This window comes from Quercus suber, unplaced genomic scaffold, assembly GCF_002906115.3.
Source record: "Quercus suber isolate HL8 unplaced genomic scaffold, Cork oak 2.0 scaffold_280, whole genome shotgun sequence".
NCBI classification, from domain to species: Eukaryota; Viridiplantae; Streptophyta; class Magnoliopsida; order Fagales; family Fagaceae; genus Quercus; species Quercus suber.
This window is the reverse complement of record NW_027069736.1, coordinates 187516-211483: the sequence shown is the minus strand read 5'-3', so window position 1 is coordinate 211483 and position 23968 is coordinate 187516. Positions and strand designations below refer to the sequence as shown.

Sequence of the window (23968 nt, the reverse complement as noted above, 5' to 3'; positions counted from 1 at the left end):
AAATGAAGAGAGAGATAGAAAAAACGAATTAAATAAGCCAAACAGTGTTTGGCATTCTAGTCCGTACCGTGTAAAAAATGAAAGCATACTGTAGCATGTCTCAAATTTTTAGCACATATAGCACACCTCATGATGCTCTGTTTTTTGTGTTTGGTGTGTTAAATGCCAAATATTTGGCATTTGACACACCTGATGAGAATGCTCTAATAGTCTAATGTTAGTTAAAAAAGGGTACATGCTAGACTCTAGATGTGTGTAAGTCAATAGGCGTGTAAGTTGACTGTAGATAAATTAATAGGTTTTGTTCAAATTTCAAAATGACGGGTAGTAAATGTAGGATTTTTTTTTAATATACATTGCATTCTTTTAGCAAACAAAAAGGGTCCTATTAAGCATTACCATTAGATCTTTCATAAAAAAAATGCCATTTTGATACACCAAAAGCCAACTTTATCATTTTAACACATTATTTTAAAATATACCATTTATCAGATGTTCTATTATTTGATTCTAAACATTAAAATAATATATATAGCACATTAAATAATATATTTACTCAAAACCAGCCAATATACAAACACACACCCAGTGGCAGTTGCCACCAACAACCACCGCTACAATCACCGCCACAACCAAGAGCTTCCTCTACCACCCAAAAAACAACTCAAAACAAACACAACCAAATACCCACAAAAAATACCAAATCCAAAAACCTCAACAAAAGAGAGAAAAAAAAAAAAAAACTTTAAAAATCTTTAACAAACAGTGTCGGCCCATTACAGCCACAAACATCACTGGCCCAAAACTCAACCAACCACTGCCACAACCACGACACCACCACCGGCCCAAAATCCCAACCCAACTGATCAATCAATGACCTAAAACCCACACATTGGAACCCATCCCAAATCTCACACCCATGACCTGATTAAGAGATTTGAAGGTTGGCGACAAGGGCTGTGGAGGTTGGCGGCGAGGTGAGGCGGCGAGAGATCTTGAGCAAAGATGAGAGAGATCTTGAGCATGGAGGACTGAGAGGGAAGAGATAGAGAGTGACAAAGAGAGAAGATGAAGAGCATCGGTGGGATGAGAGAGAAAGATGAATAAAAAAATAATAAACCCGTGTGCTATATTGCTCCATACCATGCCAAAGTTATCACGGTATTGTAGAATGTTGTAAAATTTTAACACATTTGGAACACCTCATGAGGCTTGACATAAATATATTATATTATAGTAGTATTAGTTAAAAGAGGAGGCTTTCCTTTATTCGGGGCATGCCTATATGCTGGAGCCGAACTGGGCTTTGCAAAAATGTATGCAACCTAATTTATAGAATAAGTCAAGACCCAGTGATGTGTAATGGCCCATCAATTTTTGGCCTTACAGGGGCTGAGATAACACCTTCCTATAGTTGAACATGAGGTTATGGCCTCAGCTTGAGTAAAGTCATCAATTTATGGTCTTGTGGGGGCTGAGATAACACCTTCCTATAGTTGAACATACAGTTCCAACGATGATTCACTGGTTTTTTTTTTTTTTTTTTTTTTTAAATTTTTTTTTTTTTTTTTTTTTTAATTTTAAAAAAATGACCTTAGCCTGTAACAAGTCAAGCTTTTGTCATAAATTACAGAGTTACATCAATTACAGCATGCTCGCTAGAGCCTTTGTAGGCATTGCCTTGTTTCATTTTTTTTGGATAATTACGTTGAAATACTTTTGCCAATTAACACCCCCAGTCTGGCTGAGGCACTACATGCACTTGTATATCCCAGCTGCTTATATCCATTCTGCTTATGGCTCTGTAACGTTCTCATCGAGCTCCACTGAATTGATTATTTCACCTTCCCCTTTGGTAGGCACTAACTTCTTCCAGAACCAGTGCTTCTTCCATATGAATATCATCTCTTCAATGGGAACTCCCTTCGTTTCTGGTAGGAAGAAATAAACAAAAATGGTCATGATGGTAATCCAGCCAGCAAAGAAGAGGAAGATTCCAAACTTGAATGCACAAAGAAGGGCAAGGAAAGCCTGGGCTATTATGAACGTGAATAGAAGGTTAACAGCTACTGTAATGCTTTGTCCAGCTGATCGAATTTCTAACGGGAATATCTCACTTGGCACTGTCCAGCCAAGAGGACCCCATGACCATCCAAAAGCTAGAACAAAGAGGCAAATCATGACCACCACCAATATTGAGAAACCTTTTGATAGTTCTTGCTGGTTGCCAAACTTTAACCCCAAGATTATAGCAACTATAACCTGTTTCAGATACACAAAGAATGATTAATTTGATAGAATCAAGGAACTCCAGAACCCAGACATCAACTATGGTATTACTTTTTGGATAATTTGTGAATTGGTGTAATTATTCCATTAAGTTTTAGTGTATTTCCAGGAAAACAAGATCTTTTTTGGTGTTAAGAAAGGGCTTTTGCTTCTCTCACTAGAGCTGCTGAATTAAAGCATATTACAAACTTTAGGGGAATGTTGCAAATTCCGTGTTCAGTGAAGTAACATAAATATGACTGCGCTTAGAATCTATGGTACTAGTTTTGATTTTACTTCTCCTGGAAGTATTACTATGTCACAACCTTAGTTAGTGTTGAAGTTTTTACCTGGCATGTAATCATTTGAATCCCGCCACTTATAAGTAAAGCCCTTCGACCCAATTTATCAACTGTTGCAATAGAAATGAATGTAGATGAAAAAAGAACTGCTCCAGTCAAAGCTGAGGAGTAGAGAGAAGCATTGCCACCAAACCCCATACTTTGAAACAGTACAGGAGCATAGAAGAGAATTGAATTTATGCCTGTGAGTATCTGGAACATTGGCATGCAGATTGCCATTACTAATTCTGGTCTGTTCCTCTTCTCAAGGATGTTTCGAAAGGGATCCTTTATTAAGTTTGAAAGCTCACTTGCTTCGATCATGTCTTCAAACTCTGCATCAACATTTTTGGTTCCTCTGAGCTTTTCAAGGATTTCTCTCCCTTTCTCTTTTTTTCCTTGCTCAATTAAGCTGTTAGGTGTCTCAGGAAGAAGTATTCCTCCCACTGTCATTAACAAAGCTGGAGCAGCAGCCAATCCTAGAGAGAGCCTCCATCCCCAATTAAGCTTTTGTGTTCCAAAGTTGATCATGTTTGCTATAAAGATGCCAAATGTAGTTGCTACCTGAAACATCATGTTAAGACCACCTCGAAGATGTGTTGGCGCTATCTCTGATAAATATAGTGGAACTGCCTTTAAAACAAACAAGAGGAAAGATTAAGTCATGCGTTCTTAAATATAGAAAAAATATAATTGATCATATCCTGATTTATCTAACACTTGAAAAGGTACGTGAAATGGGATATACCTGGTTTCCAAATCCAATGCCAACACCAAGCATGATCCGACCCAAAAGAAGCATTGCCATATTCATGGCAGCAGCATTTAGTGTTGCCCCAGTAAGAAAACTTAGCCCACCACAGATTATACTTGTTCGTCGTCCAAACTTTCTTGTAACAGGAGAAGCCATCAGAGAAGCAACCAAACCGGCAAGGTATAAAGAAGATGTAAATGCTGCAAGCCCTTGGTTATCATACTTGCAATAATTGCTTTCATGTGCTTGCGACTTCTTTACAAAAACAGTAGGGAAGAATTTTTCAAGAAATGTATCCATGGATGTCACTCCTCCTATTAATCAAAAAGCAGCATTTAGTAACAGGTAAAAACATGAATGCACTCTCTATGCCTCAGACATGTATGCATGACAAGCACAAGTGCATCATCGGAGTAATGTTAATTTATCCATTTTCACCGTGTCACAGCAGATTTCCACACTTACGAAATAAATTGCTTTCAAAATTTGATGTTTTGGATACCAAATACCTCTTTCTTTCATAGCATCCTGCACTTTATGTTTTTTTGTGTGTGTGTGTGTAAAATCTGTTCAATTTTTATATTAAAAATGGAGAGCACTCATCACTAAATTCAGTTAGAGATAAACCATGGCTGTGATATATACTATTAGGCAAAGTATAGAATTAGATTCCAAGATTTTTTTTTCTTGTCTCAAATTGATCAGAAGATTAAGATTTGGATAGTTAGTTCATTGATTTTCTGAAAAAGAAGCAACATGAAGACCTCCCCTTTTTCTGCGACAATTTTATGATATAATTTTCCTCGTAGCACCAAAAAAAGGATGAAGTAGATGCTTAAGAAATTTTTCACTGGTATACTGAATTTACTTGGGTTCCAAATTTTCAATGGACAAATAATAATAATAAAAATTCAGAGGAAGGAAAATTGGAAGACCACTGGTGTGTTGAGATAATTAACTATAGGATTCAGTATTTCTTGAAGATGTCAGACCCTTTATGTTGGCTGATGCATTAGAAGAGATTTCGGGTATGAATTGGAAAGACTACTAATTTATTTGCACTTTGTTTCATAATTTCATCATAGTCATAGAAAAGGTCTAACTCCTACTTTTATGGTACCAAACAGAATTTCACTTCCTCTTGGCAATTCTGATTCTGTTCCGTCCATATATGCACACATGCAAAGTCCATGTGACATCTGAACTTTTCACTGTGCACTTTTCACAGTAATCATCGAAAAAGCCAGAACTATAATAATAAACATGTGAAGATTCGGATTCATGAAAGTGAAGTACCTGAAATTCCAATATCATAGCCAAAAATTGAGCCACCAACAGCAGCAACAGTGCAGGCAATGATCACATAAGAGGTGAGTCTTCCTTTGTACTGTTGAGCTCTCTCTTTGGCCACACCGGCCGGGCCAAAAGATCCACCTGCCATCTTAGAAGACCTTCTCTTCCTCTCGGTTTCAGACCTCACAAAATATTATAGGTAAGAATAAGTATTTGCCAAACTCTGCTTCAGTTCTTACAATAAAGGAGCTTGCAGTTGGGCGAGACACAAACAACCCCACTATTTAAACCCTGTCAATAAAAGGACCAAGTTAAGTGCCTCTTTTCCAATGCCTGAAGGAGGAGAAAAGTATTAAACTATTTAGTGCTTAAAAAAAAAGGTCTTATTATTAGACTATTAAGTAAGTACACCATATTTTAAAAAAACATGTTAGGAAGTATACGTAAATTAATATTAGTAATATTTAGATAGTGTTCTCTTCTCTCATATTTATGGTGAGGTCCATTCTTTAAATTCATGGTAGGGTTTATCATGAATGTAATAAAAATGAGTACCATTTTTTCGTGCTTTGAAAGTATCTAAGAATTTTTCAATTAATATATAGCAACTACAACAAAAAAATAAAGGAAAAAAACCCTTTTAGCATTAAACTTGGTGCAGCATAGATAACATTTGGGTGACCCACAAAAAGAAAAAAACAACTTTGATATTGCCAAAGTTTACCAATATGATTCACACCCCCTTTTTTTTTTTTTTTGATGGGGATTCACACCCCCTTGAAGATAGTATCTGAAAGTTGAAACATTTTTATTTATTTGATAAAGGAACTCATACCCCATGTGGAATGTCAACAATGAATGAATCTTGGCATCTCTCTAAAAAAAAAAAAAGAATATTGGCAAGTGCTTTAACTTGGATGAGAAAAATGAATTCAGATTGTCTAGATTTTCTTGGGTACTTTAACAAATAGATTTTCTTAAATCTTAACAATTTTTTAATGATTCAAGGGTCTAGATTTTGCAATGTCAGCATTCTACTAACAATAATTTAAATTGTTTTGTTTGCAACATTATTATATTATTTTAAAATTATTGTTAGTGAAATCCTGACATAGCAAAATCTAGACTTTTAAATTATAAAAAAATGGTTAGGAGTTAAGAAAATTTATTGATAGAGTACCCTAGGAAATTTAGAGTCCAGAGATGGCAAACATGCAAACGAATGATAATTTTGTAAGAACATATATGTATGGATAAGTTTTTTTTTAATGGATAAGGACTGTACTTTTCTTAAAATGAACCAACAAGTTGCAAACCATTATTACAAGATAAGTTCTATTAATATATTTTCAGATGAAATTTTAATTTCGTTAATAAATATCAAGTTCCTCACCAAGGCAAAAAAACAAGTTAATATACTAATTTCAATGTCATGTAACAAATATCAATTATGCACATTAATTGAGAATGGAAATTTTAGTTTCTTGGCCAACTCAAGTTGTAAATAACTCAAGTCAGGAATTTCTCCTAGTGATGGGTGCAAATTATTAAAATAAAAATTCTACCAATATTTTAAATTGTAACTCAAGATTTATAGGAAGATTTTCCATGGTAACTTCGATATGCTTTTACTGTTAATAATTTTGCTCAATAATATTACTATTAGTTCTAGCGCAAGAGGTGTCTTTAAAAAAAAAATTTTAATCAACCGCAATATTTTTTTAGAATGCATATAAAATTATGCTTTTCTTAAAGGAACAACCTAATATAAATTCCGTATGATTTATTATAGAACTTAACTGAGCTTGTTAATCTCTGGACCTTGAATTTCATTAAAAAAAATTTAAATGATCAGTTTTAGTTCTCTATAATAAGTTATTCATTTTAATTAAAATATATTTTTTGATTGAAAGTTTCTAAATTATTATAATATTCAATATAAATAAGTAAGTTGCAAAGGGTTTTAAAACTCAATTGGCACTTTTTGGTGTTTCCATTTGAGACATTCAGAATTCAAACCTTTACTCTAATTATGTATCAACAAAATATGGTCATTTCACAAGTAGAAGTTCTTGTGGGGTGGGAGAGATAAGAGGCGAAGTTCAAATTTCCAGGAAAGAGTTTCATGTACATGCACATAGATTAAACTAAAATAGAATTTTTATCTCAAATAAAAAAAAACAAAGAAAAAAAGGTAAGTCAATGGATGCTATAAACATGTAATCTTTGTTGGTTAAATGATCAAATAAATGCAATTCAATTTAAGATCACATTTAGGAATTTTTTTTTACATACCTCAATAATCTTCTCTCTCATCCTTCTTCATATTGTCGTAATGAGTGTTTCTCTTTCCTCCTTATTCTCTCTCATTTGAATCTTACGAGGGAGAAAGGGAAAGATGGGTGTGTTCCCTTCATGGACGGGACAGAGAGAGTTGTCATTTTTTTGGGAGGTTAGGGACAACTCTTGAGAGAAGTAAATAAATTTATATTATTCATTATCTTTTATTGATAAATTACACAAATCTCTTTTGAAATTTTAGGAAATGACATTTCATTCTAAAGGGATATAATTTTCTTGAGATTCGAGGAAATGATCACATTAGTCCTTTCATTAATAATAATAATAAAAAAATTTAAATTTTAAAAAGATCCCATTGATTAAACCTTAACCATGGTTTGGTGACAAGTAACAATATTTAACCCAAAAAAAAAAAACCTAACTATGGTTAAAGTTTGGTCAATGGAATATTTTCAAATTTTAGAATATCATGTTACTGTTATTAAGGAAAAAAGCTAATTTATTAATTTCCTCAAACTTCAAGGGAGAAAGGTCATATTCCTTAAGCTTTGGGCCAAAGTTTCGTCATCTTAAATTTCAAGATAGATTTGTATGTATAATTTATCTTCTTTTATTTAATTCATCGTACGTTTTTTAAATTGCAAAACGGTCATACTTTCCGGTATTAAAAAAAAGCTGAATTGGGTGGTTGGGTGTAAACATATTTTAAATATATATATATATATATATCATACACAAGTTGGATCATTTTCTTTGTGTAAGAAGGTAAAATAAGATTTATTATAGTAAAATGAAAATTTGGTAAGAAACAGCTAGTAATTAAATATTCTCAACCTAAACTTATTTCTCTTCGTTTTGGTTCTCTTTGGAGTTTGGACGTGTACAGGATTATAATTCTGTTGTATTTCACCCCTTAGAGTGTTAGTATTGAGGGTGTAAAATCTCCCAAATTGCCACTAATATTAGGCGCGGTGGGATGTTTGTTGTGTTGCAATAATAATTGCTTGATTACCAAAAAAAGAAAAAGAAAAAGGATTTCCCTGTCTTAAATCGAGAATATTCACTAATCTCTATTATGCAAATAAATTCGCATCCTTGCAGGATAAAACAAACAGTAAGCATCCAATATACAGATGGACATCCCTTTCCATAGTATTTTTGGTTAGATTTACATGGGTTTCACTTTTAATTTTTGGAAACTTTAACAAATGTGGAAAATGACACACCACTTTACTTTGTTTTGTTTTTTGACAGAACTTTTTCAAAAGGTGAGCCTTCCGGAAATTCCGAAACGCCACATCCCATTGCCACCGATCGCCACGAGGGTTATATAATTAGCAAAAATTTTAAGACTATATTATGGGTTTGTTTCGATCGGTTTATTCTATTTTATTGAAATTTTTTTATTGAAAGTATAGTAAATAAATATAAAGGTTAACTGAAATAGTATAATAAGATCTATGAATAATAATAAAAAGTGCAGTAAAACTCATAAATAGTACAAAAAATAAGCTAAATACTAAAATACATTGATAAAATTAATCATGCTAAACGGACACCATATATCACAACTTTGACTACACTATCCATATGATAGATTATGAGTAATAAAAAAAAAGTAGTATGTACATATGAAAGTAACATATAAATAATTATAATCTGTTACGTAAGAAAATTGTGATAAAAATTGTAAAGTTTTATGTGGTACTAGCTTATATAATCAGTGGCACGTAATAGTCCAATAGTTGGCTCTATCAATAGCTAAAAAAGCTGGCTCTATCTCCTCACTTACACCATACGTTTATCATTTAAATTGGAAGAGATTTTTTTTTAGAGAAGATAATTAGATGAGGTAAAAAAGGAGATAATGGATGTATTTTTTTTTTCTATTTTTATGAGAAGTATATATATATATATATATATAAAACCTCTTTCTTTATGGGAAGATAATGAATAAAATTTGACACAACTGAATCTGTTTTTCCCATGTGGGTTTTTTTTGCTAAGTAAAGTGATGTGATTATATATATATATATATATTTTAGCTGTATTTAGGATTTCTCATGAGGCACATGTGATTATTTTTATTTACTACTTGGATAAAGCCTTTTTTTTTTTTTTGGGGGTGGGGGATGAAGAAGTCAATGCCATTATCCCAATCCTATTCAGGCAACAAATTCTTTTAACTTTGTGTGTGGGTTTCGAACTTCGATTGTATTATTGTACATGCTAGAAGTCAACGGTTAATATGGATTGAGTGATTGACTCACCCATGCTAGCCTAGAGATCCCTGGTTCAAGGATCGGTGGCGGACAGAGATAAAGGTCAACGATAAATCAGATTGGGATTTGGGAATGTCATCAATCATCATCCTCTCTCTTATTAGAATTTTCATACCACAAATTTTTCAATGCGCAAATTAGATAACTGTCAAAAAAAATTAAAGATATGTAAAGTATTAATATATTTTCAACTATTAACTAAAAGAGAAATGTTATATTCATAATAAATTCATAAAAAGTTCTAAGTAATGTGTTGCTTCTTGTTATTATTGGCGAACAAGAAAGAAATTTTAGTGATGAGATTCAAATCAAAATGGGTAACAACCTGCCAACTATGATTTTTTGTGAAAGTGTTGTAAAAATATGATAAACATAACACTTCTCTAACCAAAAGCATTGTTAATGGTTTTTATTTTTTATATATATAGAGAAAATAAGTTAACTGAATTAATTTAAATAAAAAGAAAATACATCATGAGATGACACATATTCTATGAAAAATAGATTTTCCTCCATCTAAGTTACAAAATCAGCAATACCTAAAGCATGCTTTTGCTAGTAATTAGTAAGTTGCCCTTATGATGCACATATAATGTTTTAATATTTTATATAAAATGATTTTGGAGAATATTGTACATATATTATGACATAATTATTATAAAACTTTGTTAGTAACGAGTTCATCATAAAAAAAAAATTATAAATTACACACATATCCATTATAATTATTTTGTTCAAGTAATTAATGAGAAATAAAAAAATAATTTTGGAGGAATATTATAGAATAAAGGCTGATATAAAATGTGTCTTTCTCTCATTAATTTTAAACAAAATACACATCCCAATAGGGACGGAGCCAAGATTCCTAGTTAGTGGGCATAAGTTTAAACCAAAAAAAAAAAAAAAATCATGAAAATCCAAATAACCATCTATTTAGTATTAATAAATAAAATTATCAATTCTGATACATTATATTTTAATCATATATGAAAAGGGAACTAGAAATTATTTCATATCTAAAAAATCATCAATGATTGAATCCCATAGAACGAGTAATTATAATTAGTTAATTACTAAGTAAAGATGAATATAAGAATTTGAGCAATATGCATAACACATTAATTTCAAATTTTTTACTTTTCTAAAGGTATAAATTCATTACAATTTTGTTGTTTGGGGCATTTTAAGGTTGAGTTTGGGGCAAATCTATGTTGTTTGAGCATTTTTTTTTTTTTTGGTTTAAAGGGCCAAGATTTTGGAAAGGGGGCAGGTTTAATTTTTCTTGGGCCTAACTTTTAATTCAATTATATTATATATATAATTTTTTTCCCCAAATCAGGGTTGAACCATGGCCCCCAAGGTCAAACTATAGCTCCATCTCTGCATTCCTAACACTTACAGTCAATCACAACCTTTACAAAACCGACAAGTCTACACCGTCTGACCTTAACATCAAAATCATAATCGCCGCTATCACTCAATATAAAATGCAAGCCTCCCTCCTTGGTTGTAGCCAACTCAAATGAAACAAAAAGTCAACATTTAATTTGTTCTTAAATCTAATATAGCACTTAAGAATATTTCAATTCTCTTTACAAAAAATGTGTTAATTGGTAGAACCTTATGCTTTCCCACATGAGGTATTTAATTTTATATATATATATATATATACACACACATATAAATTTGTTAAGGTTTAATCTCCTAAAAAAAGATTATTTAAGGTTTAAATGTCGGAATAAATATTAATTATTTAACTTAGATATATAACAAGTTAAGGAATATTAAACAATCAATTATTAGTTGTTACATTTGTTTTTTTATAAAGAAAAAGTAGGGGGGTATTTTTTGTAGCAGTCTATTGGCATAAGTTGGGTGAGAACAAATTATTTAATGTAGGTCGTATGTGTCTCTTTTTCTTAATACTAACCAATATCCGGCATGTGTTGCGTGTACGTCATTAGTTTATTTTGAAAATTATTATTAGGTTGCACTCTTAGGTAGTGATTGGTTTGGGTACTGTTAATTTGTGTCGTAAGGATAGAGCTAAAGGATTCATAAATTCTTAATTATGAGCTGTAGTGTAATACACAAATTATGATTCATTGACTTACTATACAAATCCATTTGGTGTTACCTTTTTCTTGGATATATTGAATATCGGTCAAGCACACATTTGGAGCAGTTCAAATAACCTTCCAGGCAGTTCCAACGATCAGGATAAACCTCAAGCACCTACAAAGATGATAAGAACGCTGAAATATCTAAAAGGAAAGCTGCTATCATCGCATTAAATATACTGCTGCAACTTTTCTGGCCGCATTTATGTGGAGAAAATCTCTGAATAGTACAATCTCAGCTACCATCACTCATAGGGAACCAAAAAATGATGTTTGATGGGACATGTACTCAAGTGAAGGTTTAGATAGCTAACAAGTGTACGGTCAGAATAACCTGAAGGGAACTATATAATGTAACAAATCTTTCATAAGAGGAGATCGGAGAATATAGAAAAAGAGGAGAGAGGAAGATTTACTGTAGCATTAAAGACTTATAGCTTTCAAGAATAGTTCAGTACATAATTAATCTTCTTGGACGATAATTTAATCAAGTTCTAAGTGTGTTTTTGGGCTAATTCATCTCTTAAATCTTTTCTAACCGTTGTCCAGTTCATATATAGTCCAACTCTTTCACCCACTCTCTAGAAATTCATTGTATTGGGCTATTTGGGCTCATATCCAATAACTTTTGGGCTTGGGCCACAAGTTATGACCTTACATAATTAGTCTTTATAATTTTTTTTTTGGCATTATTCTATAAAAAATTCAACACAATAATACAATCATTAAAAAAAAATTGTTTTCACTTCCTAGTTCCCAGTGTCCCACATTCCTGTTCCATTACCTCACTTAATTGTCTTTTAGTGTCAGTTGTTTACTGCTAGTATTTTTTTTTATTTTTATTTTTCAAATTAGTGAATTACTAATTTTTGTTGTTGGGCTTACTATTTTTTATATAAGACTTTAGATCAAATTATTTTGTTGTTGGTTTTTTTTTTTTTTTGGGTTTTGCCGGGGGGGGGGGGTTCAATTTGGGGTGGTCAAAACAAAAACTTTAAAAATATTATATGTAAAAAAAAAAAAAAAAAATCCCAAAGTCAGGAGGTTCATTGAACCCCTTGAGTACTATGTGGTGCTGCCATTGATCGGTGAGCCACATGACACAAACTCATTAATCTTACAATGTGTAATACATATATATTAAGTTATTTTGTGCAAACATGGTTTGTGGTGTGTAAATTTTATTATATTACATAAAATAATGATTCTAATTAAAATAAATATTAAATTTATTTTAAATTATTTGAAACTTTTGGTAATAAATTTTCAATTAATTGAGGTATAATTTTAAATTTCTTGTAATTTTGGCATTTGAGTTTTATATCGAGTAAACTATTGGTAATAGAGTTTAATTGGGGCGTCGACACTTGTTGTAAAATGAAAACAGCTACTTGACGCAACCGCGACTTATAGGATCTAACTTTTATTTATAGTTCTTTGATAATATATTGACTTATTTGGTTGAGGCTCACTCACGCATACATTATGACCAAGGTGGTTCAATGAGTATCCTATAGTGTTCAGTATCTATTTGACAAGTGTGAAACAAAAAGATAAAAATTAACTTTTTATTTTATTTTTTTATATACAAAAAAAAAAAACTTGTTTTGAGGCTTTTCAAAATAAAACTTAGACAAAAAGCACAAAAAAAAAAAAAAAAAAACTGCCAAAAGAAAAAAAAGGGTTAAAAAGTGAGAAAAGATACGCTATTGAGTTTGAGCTCAAATGTTGTGCAAAAGCCTAAGCCTAGCAAGAAAATAGAATACAACTTGAAAAAGTTATTGAGTAATGATATAACGGTAGTAAAACAAAAACTGTTTTATAATCTTTTTAAAAACAATTGATATGATAAATTTTTATTGGTTCTCATTTAGATTCATTACTAATATCATTTTTTTACTTATTTATCCATAATTACTCATCTTATCAGTTCGTAAAAAAATTTGTAAAATAATTTATAAGTAACATTTTTCAAAGTGATTTAAATCTGAAACTAACTCCCATTTCCAATAGCAAAAATAATAAGCAATATTATCTTACTGTTGAAACTTAAACCATATCTATGTTGTATTTGCTTAAACAAGTCTCTGTGTATCGAGAGAGAGAGGTCCCAAAAAGTTTTGCTTTGCCTGAGTTGTATCTATCAAACAAACAAAAAAAAAAAGAAAGTCTTGACCTTGGAGTTGCAAAATCAACTTGGTGTGCAGGGTTTCTAATTATCAGGCGCATGTGCTTGTTTCATACGTGATTCTGATTCTCAGTTCACATCCAAATTTTGTCTGCATTAGATTAGAATGAGTATGAGGCTTGCGAAAAGGCTGTAAGAAGGAATGGCTTTTTTGCTATGACGTTGATTCTAATAAGATAACACCAAAGCAAAGATAGGCTAGTGAGTAGTGTCCAAACCCAAGATTAAAAAAAAAAAAAAAAAGAGAGAAAAAAAAGAAGATAACTGGTCAAAGCTAGTGTGTGTTTAGTAGATTTTTTTGGTTAGAACTTAGAAATAGTATGTGTTCGTTCCCTACAATTCCAACATCAGGAAAGATTGATCATTTACCACTCTTGTTTGGTTGAATTTCTTGTTGTGATTCCTCCCCCACCTATATAAAAAGAAATACTTTGTTTTACAAGTCCCCCATCTCAATTTAGAGTGCTAAATATAATTATGGGTCTAGTTAATGAGTATTTTAATGCATTAGTTAAGATTGAATTATAACATTAATTGCCTTTTTACGGGGAGTCTTTCAGTTTAAATAAAAGACAAAGTTTAACTACAAAACTAGTTGTAGTATAATGTTACAACCTTATTTAATAAAATAAACATTATTACATATTTTAAAAATCTAATAACTGAATTGCATGATTTTTACACTCTTAATACAAATGTCAAAATTTGTGTCAATCAGATATTATTTATTATATGATCTATAAACTTATATTTTATACATAATTTTTACTTACAAAAACTAGTAATTTAAACAATTTATTAATGACAAAGTTATTGATCTTTAATTTTCTAAAAATTTTGTAAGCATGAAAGATCTAAGAAGAAGATGTAATTCAATGATTGATTTATCAAAATTTACCTCTAATAAAAAGATATTGAGTAAGATTGTAACTAAATTTTGTCTTTAAATAAATATTTGTTTATTAACTTTCGCTACTTCTGAATGCAGATGAAGTTTGCTTTTAACCCCTTAATGAGTGCATAAAGACAGCCAATGTCATACCTCATAACTAAATTGTTTGTTTGGGTTTAAAATTGAGAGACGTGGGTTACTTGATGCCATATTGGTATGTGGTACATGTTCTTCAATTGTGACACACATATCATCCATAATAATGGGTTTTGAGACTTTTTGAGTTTTGGCACAATTGCCTTAATTTTCCTCTACCATTTATTATTTAAAGCATCTTGAAAAGTTTTCAGGTGTATGGAATGGGACTTGTCATATTTCAGGACACACAAAATCAAAACCATTGTGTCACACTTGAAAACCAATTGTTGAATTTGTTTGATGACCACTAATTCGATCATGGATGATTAAGCCAGCTATATAGTGGTCACTGATTTGATCATGTATGAGTTTAATACTTCTTTAAACAATGTGACTAGGTGATTAAGATTTTTCTTCAGGCAAAATGGTGTTCCTGTCTTATGCAAGTGATTGTGAGATGGTAAGTGTCTCTCCTAGCCCTTGGGCTAGAAGTAGAAAAGTTTCTTTATGTCAAATCTTTCTGACTAGGTGAGTAAGCGATATCAATACTTATCCCATCATTGCTCCGTTAAAATCATATATATATATATATATGAGTTGGGTTCGAGTTACATCTGATGTAACTTTAAGTAATGTTATACCACTCAATATATTTTAATTAGATGCGAATGTTGACAAATTCACCGTTAGATTACATTATCTTCAAATATTTTCTATACTTACAAAATTTCAAGGTGATCAAAGATTAATAACCATGTCATCGACCAATTGTTAAAATTTAAGTTTTTGTAGTTTAAGATAATGCATAAAAGATGAGTTTATAGATCAAATGGTAAATAACATTTGATTGATATGAAAATTGGCATGCATGTTAAGAGCATATAGAACATGTAATTTAACGGTTAGATTTTCAAAAGATTAATTCAATAATAAGTTATTGGGTGGTATAACATTGTTTAGAATTACATCAGGTGTCTCTCTCTCTCTCTCTCTCTCTCTCTCTCTCTCTCTCTCTCTCTCTCTCTCTCTCTCTCTCTCTCTCTATATATATATATATATATATATATACAAAGCTAAAGCGTAGTATATATTATTCTTGAGTCACAATATCCACCTATTTTCAACTCTCTCTTTCTCTTATTGACTTATTTTTAATTCTTTTTCTTCTTATTAATTCCCAACTTATTGTTACAATTCCTCCAACATTTCCTCTCTATTTTACCTTTTCATCTCACCATTGCTATCTACTTTAATATTACTCTTCCTGTATCATTTTATCATTTTTTATTGTTGACTTTTCTTATTCCCAGGGTTGCTTTACCTTAAGGCCAGGGGTTCAAATGAACCCCATGACTTGTCTAGAATTATATATATATATATATATATATAAATTTTTTAATAACTTCTTTTAGTCCCTAAAATAAAATTTTGAACCTCCTAACCCTAAATTTTGTTTAAACTCAGCTAATATAAGTTTGAATATGAATATCATCTTAATGCTACTTTCACAGTATTTTCACAATAACTTAATAATAAAGATTAAGTGGCAAGTTGTAATTGGTTTTTATCAGGACCCATAACTAACTTTATTTTTTCCTACTTTTAATAACTTGGCACCTAGATTTTGTTGTGAAAGTGTTGTGTCAATAGCACTACTCTTAAATATTTAATTTTATAAGAAAGAAAAAAATGTTTAAATTTTTGCTCATTTGTTATTAAAAAAAAAAAAACTTTTTTTTTTCCAAGATTTTGGTTTAATTTTGCATTGATAGCAGAATAAAGTTGTTTTTCCTTGCACTTTTCTTCTTCATCAACAAAAAAGTACACAACTATTACAACTAACAGATATGTATTTATATTTGTGATTCTTTTCTCATTCTCTCTATGTTTCTTTTTCCCTTTTGCGTTTTCTTAGTTGTTCTCTCTATTTGATCAGGTAGTTTGATAAATGCTTTATAGATTTCCAAATTCAAAAAGTCTTTTAGTGCTTGCTCCAATTTTGAGACTAATCACATGTATGGTTAAGAAGTCATACTCTTCTAAAGTTAAAACTTATATTAGTTACTATTTTTTTCTTTTTCTTAGTTTCACATTTATCGTTAATCTGACTCCAAGAGATTGACCACGTGTATTATTAGTTATTTCATTATATTTTTTTTATCCATTCAATTGTTGTTTCTTACCGATATTTATACTAAATTATATTTTGTATACTATTTTAGATTATTGTAGAATATATATATATATATTATGGAAGTTGCACATATAAAAAAAATTTAATTTTTTTTTTTAACTCACTCCCATGATAAATTTTTACCTCCACCACTGCCGACTCCCTTAGAAAAAAATCCTGGAGCCACCATTGCTTTTTCCCACCCTCTTACTATAAATTTGCAATTCTCTCTCTCTCATTCTATGAATAATTTTTGCACACAAAAATGCTATTTCTCTCTCTCTTTCTCTCCTAATTTTTTTTTTATAAATTTTTTGGTGGATTTTTTTATTTTATTTTTATTTTTTATCTTGCATCTCTACCTTATGTTGATTAATTTTTGTGTTCTTTAGAACACTATTTGGGTTGATGTGATTTAGTTTTTTTTTTTGGTTAAGTATTTATTTTTTTCATTGATTTCATAGATGTCATTTTATTGCATTATAGAGATAGTATATAACAATATAATGTTATTTTATCATATAACATGACTTAGATAATTCAGTGTTTATTACTACATGTGTTTCTAAATTTTTTATTTTTTCATCTTATTTTCTGTAAATTTTTATTCTCTCTCACATGCTCTCCTGAAAATATGAGTATCCTCTCTCTCTCTCTCTCTCTCTCTCTCTCTCAATTTTTTATTATTTTTTCAACTCCACTTTAGGTTGATGAGTTATTATGTTTTTTTATAACTCTATTTTGGGTGAATACGTTTTGGTGAATTTGGTTATCCTAATCCAACAAGTATAATAAATTGTAAATTTTTTTTATCAATGTATTGTCAAACCCTCTGAACACTAAAAAGTTTTTTTTTTTTTTTTTTAGTTAAAATTCTTTATTGCAAAGTCTCTAGTTATAATAATGTTAGTATCATACACACTTTGTCACAACTATCTTATGTGATAGACTGTGATTGACTATTTATTACTATTATATAGATCTACCATTTTTTCTCTACTATTTATTGTCTATCACATAAAACAGTTGTGACAAAATATGTATCTATATGATACTAGCATTATTGTCAAGCGAAAATGGCGCATGAAACTAAGAATAGGGAATGGAAGTATCACAAAATAAATATATTGCAACTCCATGTTTGATTGGGTCATTTGCATTTTACCCAAATATATATAAAAATGAAAGATTACAAATCTGTTGGCTGTTGGCTTGATTATTCTGAAATTGAAAACGATGGATAACAATACCATAGAAAACTAGACCATAAATTTAATAACAATATTGGAACCATCATATCATCATTTTTCTTACCGATATTTATACTAAATTATATTTTGTATACTATTTTAGATTATTGTAGAATATATATATATATATTATGGAAGTTGCACATATAAAAAAAATTTAATTTTTTTTTTTTAACTCACTCCCATGATAAATTTTTACCTCCACCACTGCCGACTCCCTTAGAAAAAAATCCTGGAGCCACCATTGCTTTTTCCCACCCTCTTACTATAAATTTGCAATTCTCTCTCTCTCATTCTATGAATAATTTTTGCACACAAAAATGCTATTTCTCTCTCTCTTTCTCTCCTAATTTTTTTTTTATAAATTTTTTGGTGGATTTTTTTATTTTATTTTTATTTTTTATCTTGCATCTCTACCTTATGTTGATTAATTTTTGTGTTCTTTAGAACACTATTTGGGTTGATGTGATTTAGTTTTTTTTTTTGGTTAAGTATTTATTTTTTTCATTGATTTCATAGATGTCATTTTATTGCATTATAGAGATAGTATATAACAATATAATGTTATTTTATCATATAACATGACTTAGATAATTCAGTGTTTATTACTACATGTGTTTCTAAATTTTTTATTTTTTCATCTTATTTTCTGTAAATTTTTATTCTCTCTCACATGCTCTCCTGAAAATATGAGTATCCTCTCTCTCTCTCTCTCTCTCTCAATTTTTTATTATTTTTTCAACTCCACTTTAGGTTGATGAGTTATTATGTTTTTTTATAACTCTATTTTGGGTGAATACGTTTTGGTGAATTTGGTTATCCTAATCCAACAAGTATAATAAATTGTAAATTTTTTTTATCAATGTATTGTCAAACCCTCTGAACACTAAAAAGTTTTTTTTTTTTTTTTTTAGTTAAAATTCTTTATTGCAAAGTCTCTAGTTATAATAATGTTAGTATCATACACACTTTGTCACAACTATCTTATGTGATAGACTGTGATTGACTATTTATTACTATTATATAGATCTACCATTTTTTCTCTACTATTTATTGTCTATCACATAAAACAGTTGTGACAAAATATGTATCTATATGATACTAGCATTATTGTCAAGCGAAAATGGCGCATGAAACTAAGAATAGGGAATGGAAGTATCACAAAATAAATATATTGCAACTCCATGTTTGATTGGGTCATTTGCATTTTACCCAAATATATATAAAAATGAAAGATTACAAATCTGTTGGCTGTTGGCTTGATTATTCTGAAATTGAAAACGATGGATAACAATACCATAGAAAACTAGACCATAAATTTAATAACAATATTGGAACCATCATATCATCATCATGACATTAATTATCTTGTCCTTTAACCTGACATCCAAAGACAATCTTTAGTAGGATTTTTGTTGTTGAAAATTTACTATTTATCCGCATATTCGTTCAACATGTTTGATTCAATCATTGTCATCTTTGTCATGTTATCATCATTGCATCTTTAGAGTTTAGAATCTCCTATACTCATCAATAGCAAAACACCCTAATTTGGCAGATCAGTATAATCTAATTTTATCATTCCTCAAAAAAGTAAAAAAGAATAGTCTAATTTGATCTTTTCTCATCTGAGTGAGGTAACATAAATTCACAATAATATCATAATTTTAATAGGAGAAATGATATGTTTACAATATTTTTTCAACAAATTTTAAGTGACAGGTTATTATTGGTTGTTATTGTTGGGTTAAAAAAGTAATCTCAGTGCTGAATTTAAATTTGAACCGATAACAACTAATCACTTGTGATTTATTGTGAAAATGTTGTATACGTAATACTTCTCTTTTAACAGTAGGTTGTGGTTAGCAAGATAGTAGGTAGAAATATTGTAAGCTACATAATTATAGGTTTATATTGTACTATCAATGTAAATATTACATTGTAGACTACGCAAATATGTACAAAAATCGTATATATTTGTTGAGTTTGACTTATTTCTAGTACTTTTTCAACTGAACATCTCCTTTTATTTAAATATACAATAGCAAGTAGCAGTGAGTTTTAATTTTTATCTTTTATTTAGTTAGTGGGTGATGTAGCAATTTCTCATTACAATAAAAGGAGATTTCAATTAAAAAAGTACTAAAGGTAAGCTGAACTCATATTTGTTTAGTATATAATATAAATCTTACATTGTTAGTACAATGTAAACTAACGCTCTGTTTGTTTCAGCATTAACATTTTCTGGAAAATGGTTTATTTTCCAAAGAGCATTTCTTGGAAAACTATCTCACTTTCTGGTGTTTGATAACGACCTTGAAAATGAGTTTGAGAATGTTTTCTAGTGTTCATTATGCATAAAATTTTTATAAATTTTTTTTATATAATTTGAAACATGTGTATTATGTATAATTCTAAATTGGATTTTAATTAGAATCTAATTTTCCGCCACGTGTCTATCTAAATTTTTAGTTTTTGTGGTAAGTGAATTATTGGGTGTAAAAACCAAAGAGTCTAAAACCAATTAAATTCTAAATCACACACACACACACGCACACACACACACACATATAATATGAGAAACCGTTACATATTTTAGAAATGTATGGTTTTAAAAAAAAGTGTAAATTAATACCATATATAGTTTGAACATCTTCTAAAAAAACTATATAATTTAAACCGTATAATTGTGATTATTTTTAATTGTACTCGTGCATATACATGAGACTACACATTAGTCTATATATGTAATAATAGGTGAAACTGAGATAAACTCAAATTAGAATTCCAATTTAGAGTTCCAATTTTGTGCCATGTGTCCTAAATTATTTATTTTTAAAGAGTTTTATTTCTTAATTTTAGAACCAAATGTGGGACCACATCATAAATATTCATTCAAATAAGTTATTAAATATAAAAACCAAAGAGTCTAGAATAAATGAATTGTAAAAAAAAAAAAAAGGTGATTCACAATAATAAATAAATATGGACAATTTATATTTTAAACCTAATAATATCGTTACAAATTTTTTTAAAGAGTTAACAAAATATAAAAATGACTATCAATAATATTTAAATTATATATATAGGAATTACATTATGTATCTTATTGTATATCTTTAAGTATATCCATGCATATACATGGAGTTATAAGCTAGTATATATAATAGTAGAGATCTCATGGAAGAGTATAAGGTTTTGCCAAGTGGCACATTCCTTGAAACCCTCGCATTTAGGCTTCCACCTTATCAAAGTTTGCAATTATATTTAGTTCATTAAATGTGTTAATGGAGTAAATACACATATTAATAATCTATAGGTATGCATTACATTTATATTTATAAGTATATCATTTTTAAAAAAAAAAATTTTATATAAGAAAGTAGAAACTTCATGTGGGAGATTATGCAGTTCTGCCATGTGATGCTTTGTTAGAGTAAATTTTCTTTTAACTTTCCACCTCACCTTCTTTGCATATTTTGGATTATAATAAAATTCTATGAGTAGGATATTACTATTTTCACTAAGTGTTTAACTTACCACTATCATACTTCAATAACATAAATGTGAGATCATAAATTTTCTATGATATTTTCATAGGCCAACTAAACATTAACATGATACTCCACAAATTTTTATACCAACTCCAATGCATTGAAGAAAAAAAAAATTATGATTAAACAAACAATCATCTTATTAGTTACACTACATAATAACTAATTTCTAATTTACTAGAAATTTACTCTATAGACTAAATTCCTCATCCCCTAATTTTTTTTACATCATTAATTAAACAAAAACAACACTACTTCATTTTATTACTTTAAAATATTTGGAATATTTTATATAATCATCTCGTATAGTAGCTTACAACACTATCCATGCATCACGTGGGCCCATTGCTAGTAATAATGAAAATTCGAATCATTCCAAGTCTATTAAAAAAGGCATATAACAGTTGTAGGCGCCACTATAAATTGGAGGAAACTCTACTTCTTGAAATCACAAAGTAAGTGTTATAATATCGGTTCAGAGCTCTTTCTAAAATGAAATATGGGTGTTTCGTTATTTGTTAATGGTGACCATATCCATATGTCTCGCCTTAGTTGAAAGTGCTTATTCTGGGGCTGCCACTTTCTATAGTCCTTATGTTCGTGGGCATATTTATATGCAACAATTTTAGTTAATTGCTACATCTTATAGAATGTTACAGTTCAAAATGGTTTTTACCCCAAACAATTGAATTTCATTTAGGTTGATGAAGAAAATATTACAAGTATAAGGAGATGCCAATGGTAGCATTGATGAAATGGTCAATACAATGATTTGGAGTAGTGTTTATTACATACTTGTGTGTATACACACTAGTGTGTAATAAGTTTTATCCAAATGATTTTTCGATCCATGTTACCACAAACTTCAAGAACATAGATATAACCGTTACATGAAATTGCTTAGTTTATTGTTTTTTGGAATTTTAATTGAAATTAATTCACTTGTTTTAGTTGGGTCAATTATTATAACATTAGAGTGGTTGAATGAGTTTGCTTCCCATGAAATAACAAAGAAATCAATTGAGAAACTCTCTAATAACTTAACCTTTGCTTTAATAATGTTTTGTTATCTATTGATAGCCTCTGCATGCTTTGGAATTCAAGACGAAGGTTACTACGTAGCTGGGGTAGGTGATGAATTATGGGACAATGGGGCAGCTTGCGGGCTATTATATGAGGTCGTATGCACTGGGCCTGTAAGCCAGGGTGTGCCACAACCTTGCACAAATGAAGCCGTCATTAAACTCATATTGAATGAATCGAATAAGCAAATAATTAGTTTTGAAAAGAAATATGTGAAGCAGAAAACCATAGATATTAGACCATAAATTTAATAATCTTATTATTTGGTATCAAGACTTCTAGCTAGGAAGAGAGTTCGGCTGTTCAAAATTCTAAGTTGACATTTGCAAATTGCAACATGATGCCTACCTCAGAAACTGGTAAAATTCTTCTATTATTTAGTCCCCAAAATACTATAAATAAATAAAAAAAGTTTAATAATGGGAAAAAGATCCTTTAATTTCTTGACTGGGTCACTAGTTGACTCCAAATTACATGTCGCATTAGACTATTATTATTATTATTATTATTCACTATCGTCTATAGTTGCTGGGATTGGAAATTTTGAATCATCATCATCACCATGACATTATCATATCCTTTAAAGCTCACTTCTAAAGACACTCTTTAGTAGGATTTTCCTTTTTGTTGTAAACTATAGTTGGCCTATTGTAAATCTTACATTGCTAATACAATGTAAATTAAGAATTTTCCTTGTGAACTTTTATAGTCTCTAGCTATATTGTTCTTATTTCTATTCATTATTTTATAAGAATTGGTCTTGAGGCCTTTAAAAGCCATGATCGAACCTCATTGTGACTGGGCCAATTTCAATGGACCATCAAGCAGCCCACATTTATCATAAGGGAAATTGATTTTTCATCCCTACATTTTTGGGATATTTTCAATTTGGTCCTCAAATTTTTATAAGTTCATTTTTGGTCCTATTTTTAATTTGCTATCATTTTGGTCTTCAAGTGAAGATACTAAAGGACCAAAATGACTGCAAATTTTAAATTACAAGAACAAAAAATGAATTTATAAAAACTTGAGAACCAAATTAAAAACATGGCCTAAATGAAGGGACAGAAAAATGTAATTTTCCCTTAATTATATAGGAGATTGAGCAATGCCAATGTAAACTAAACCGAGATGGCTAGTTTTATTTTATTAAAGTAAAACATGAATTCAGCCCAAAAAATAAAATAAAAAACAGGAAAAGAGTGAAGCATGTGACAAAGAGGTTTGCAAATAGGCAAATATCTTTCTTTATACTCTCATCTTAATCACCATATTGGCCACTAAAGGTATCAGAAGTATACCAAGTAACAAATATAATCTTGCCATTGACC

At 29.9% G+C, this 23968-nt stretch overlaps 1 protein-coding gene across 2 annotated transcripts; it reads right to left on the bottom strand.

Annotated features, from left to right (window-relative positions):
• Positions 1–1594: 1594 nt before the first annotated feature.
• Positions 1595–7119, bottom strand: LOC112017231 (sugar transport protein 7). 2 transcript variants are annotated; one of them, XM_065781825.1, is made up of 6 exons: positions 6952–7119; positions 4660–4947; positions 3358–3677; positions 2619–3242; positions 2048–2262; positions 1790–1931 (listed from the first exon to the last, which is right to left on the bottom strand). In XM_065781825.1, the coding sequence occupies exons 2-6, from the start codon at positions 4802–4804 to the stop codon at positions 1910–1912; spliced, it is 1326 nt and encodes a 441-aa protein (XP_065637897.1). In that variant the 5' UTR covers positions 4805–4947; positions 6952–7119; the 3' UTR covers positions 1790–1909. The 2 variants fall into 2 exon arrangements, with proteins under 2 accessions (XP_023905472.1, XP_065637897.1); XM_024049704.2 differs by having other exon boundaries at positions 1595–2262; positions 6952–7117.
• Positions 7120–23968: the final 16849 nt, after the last annotated feature.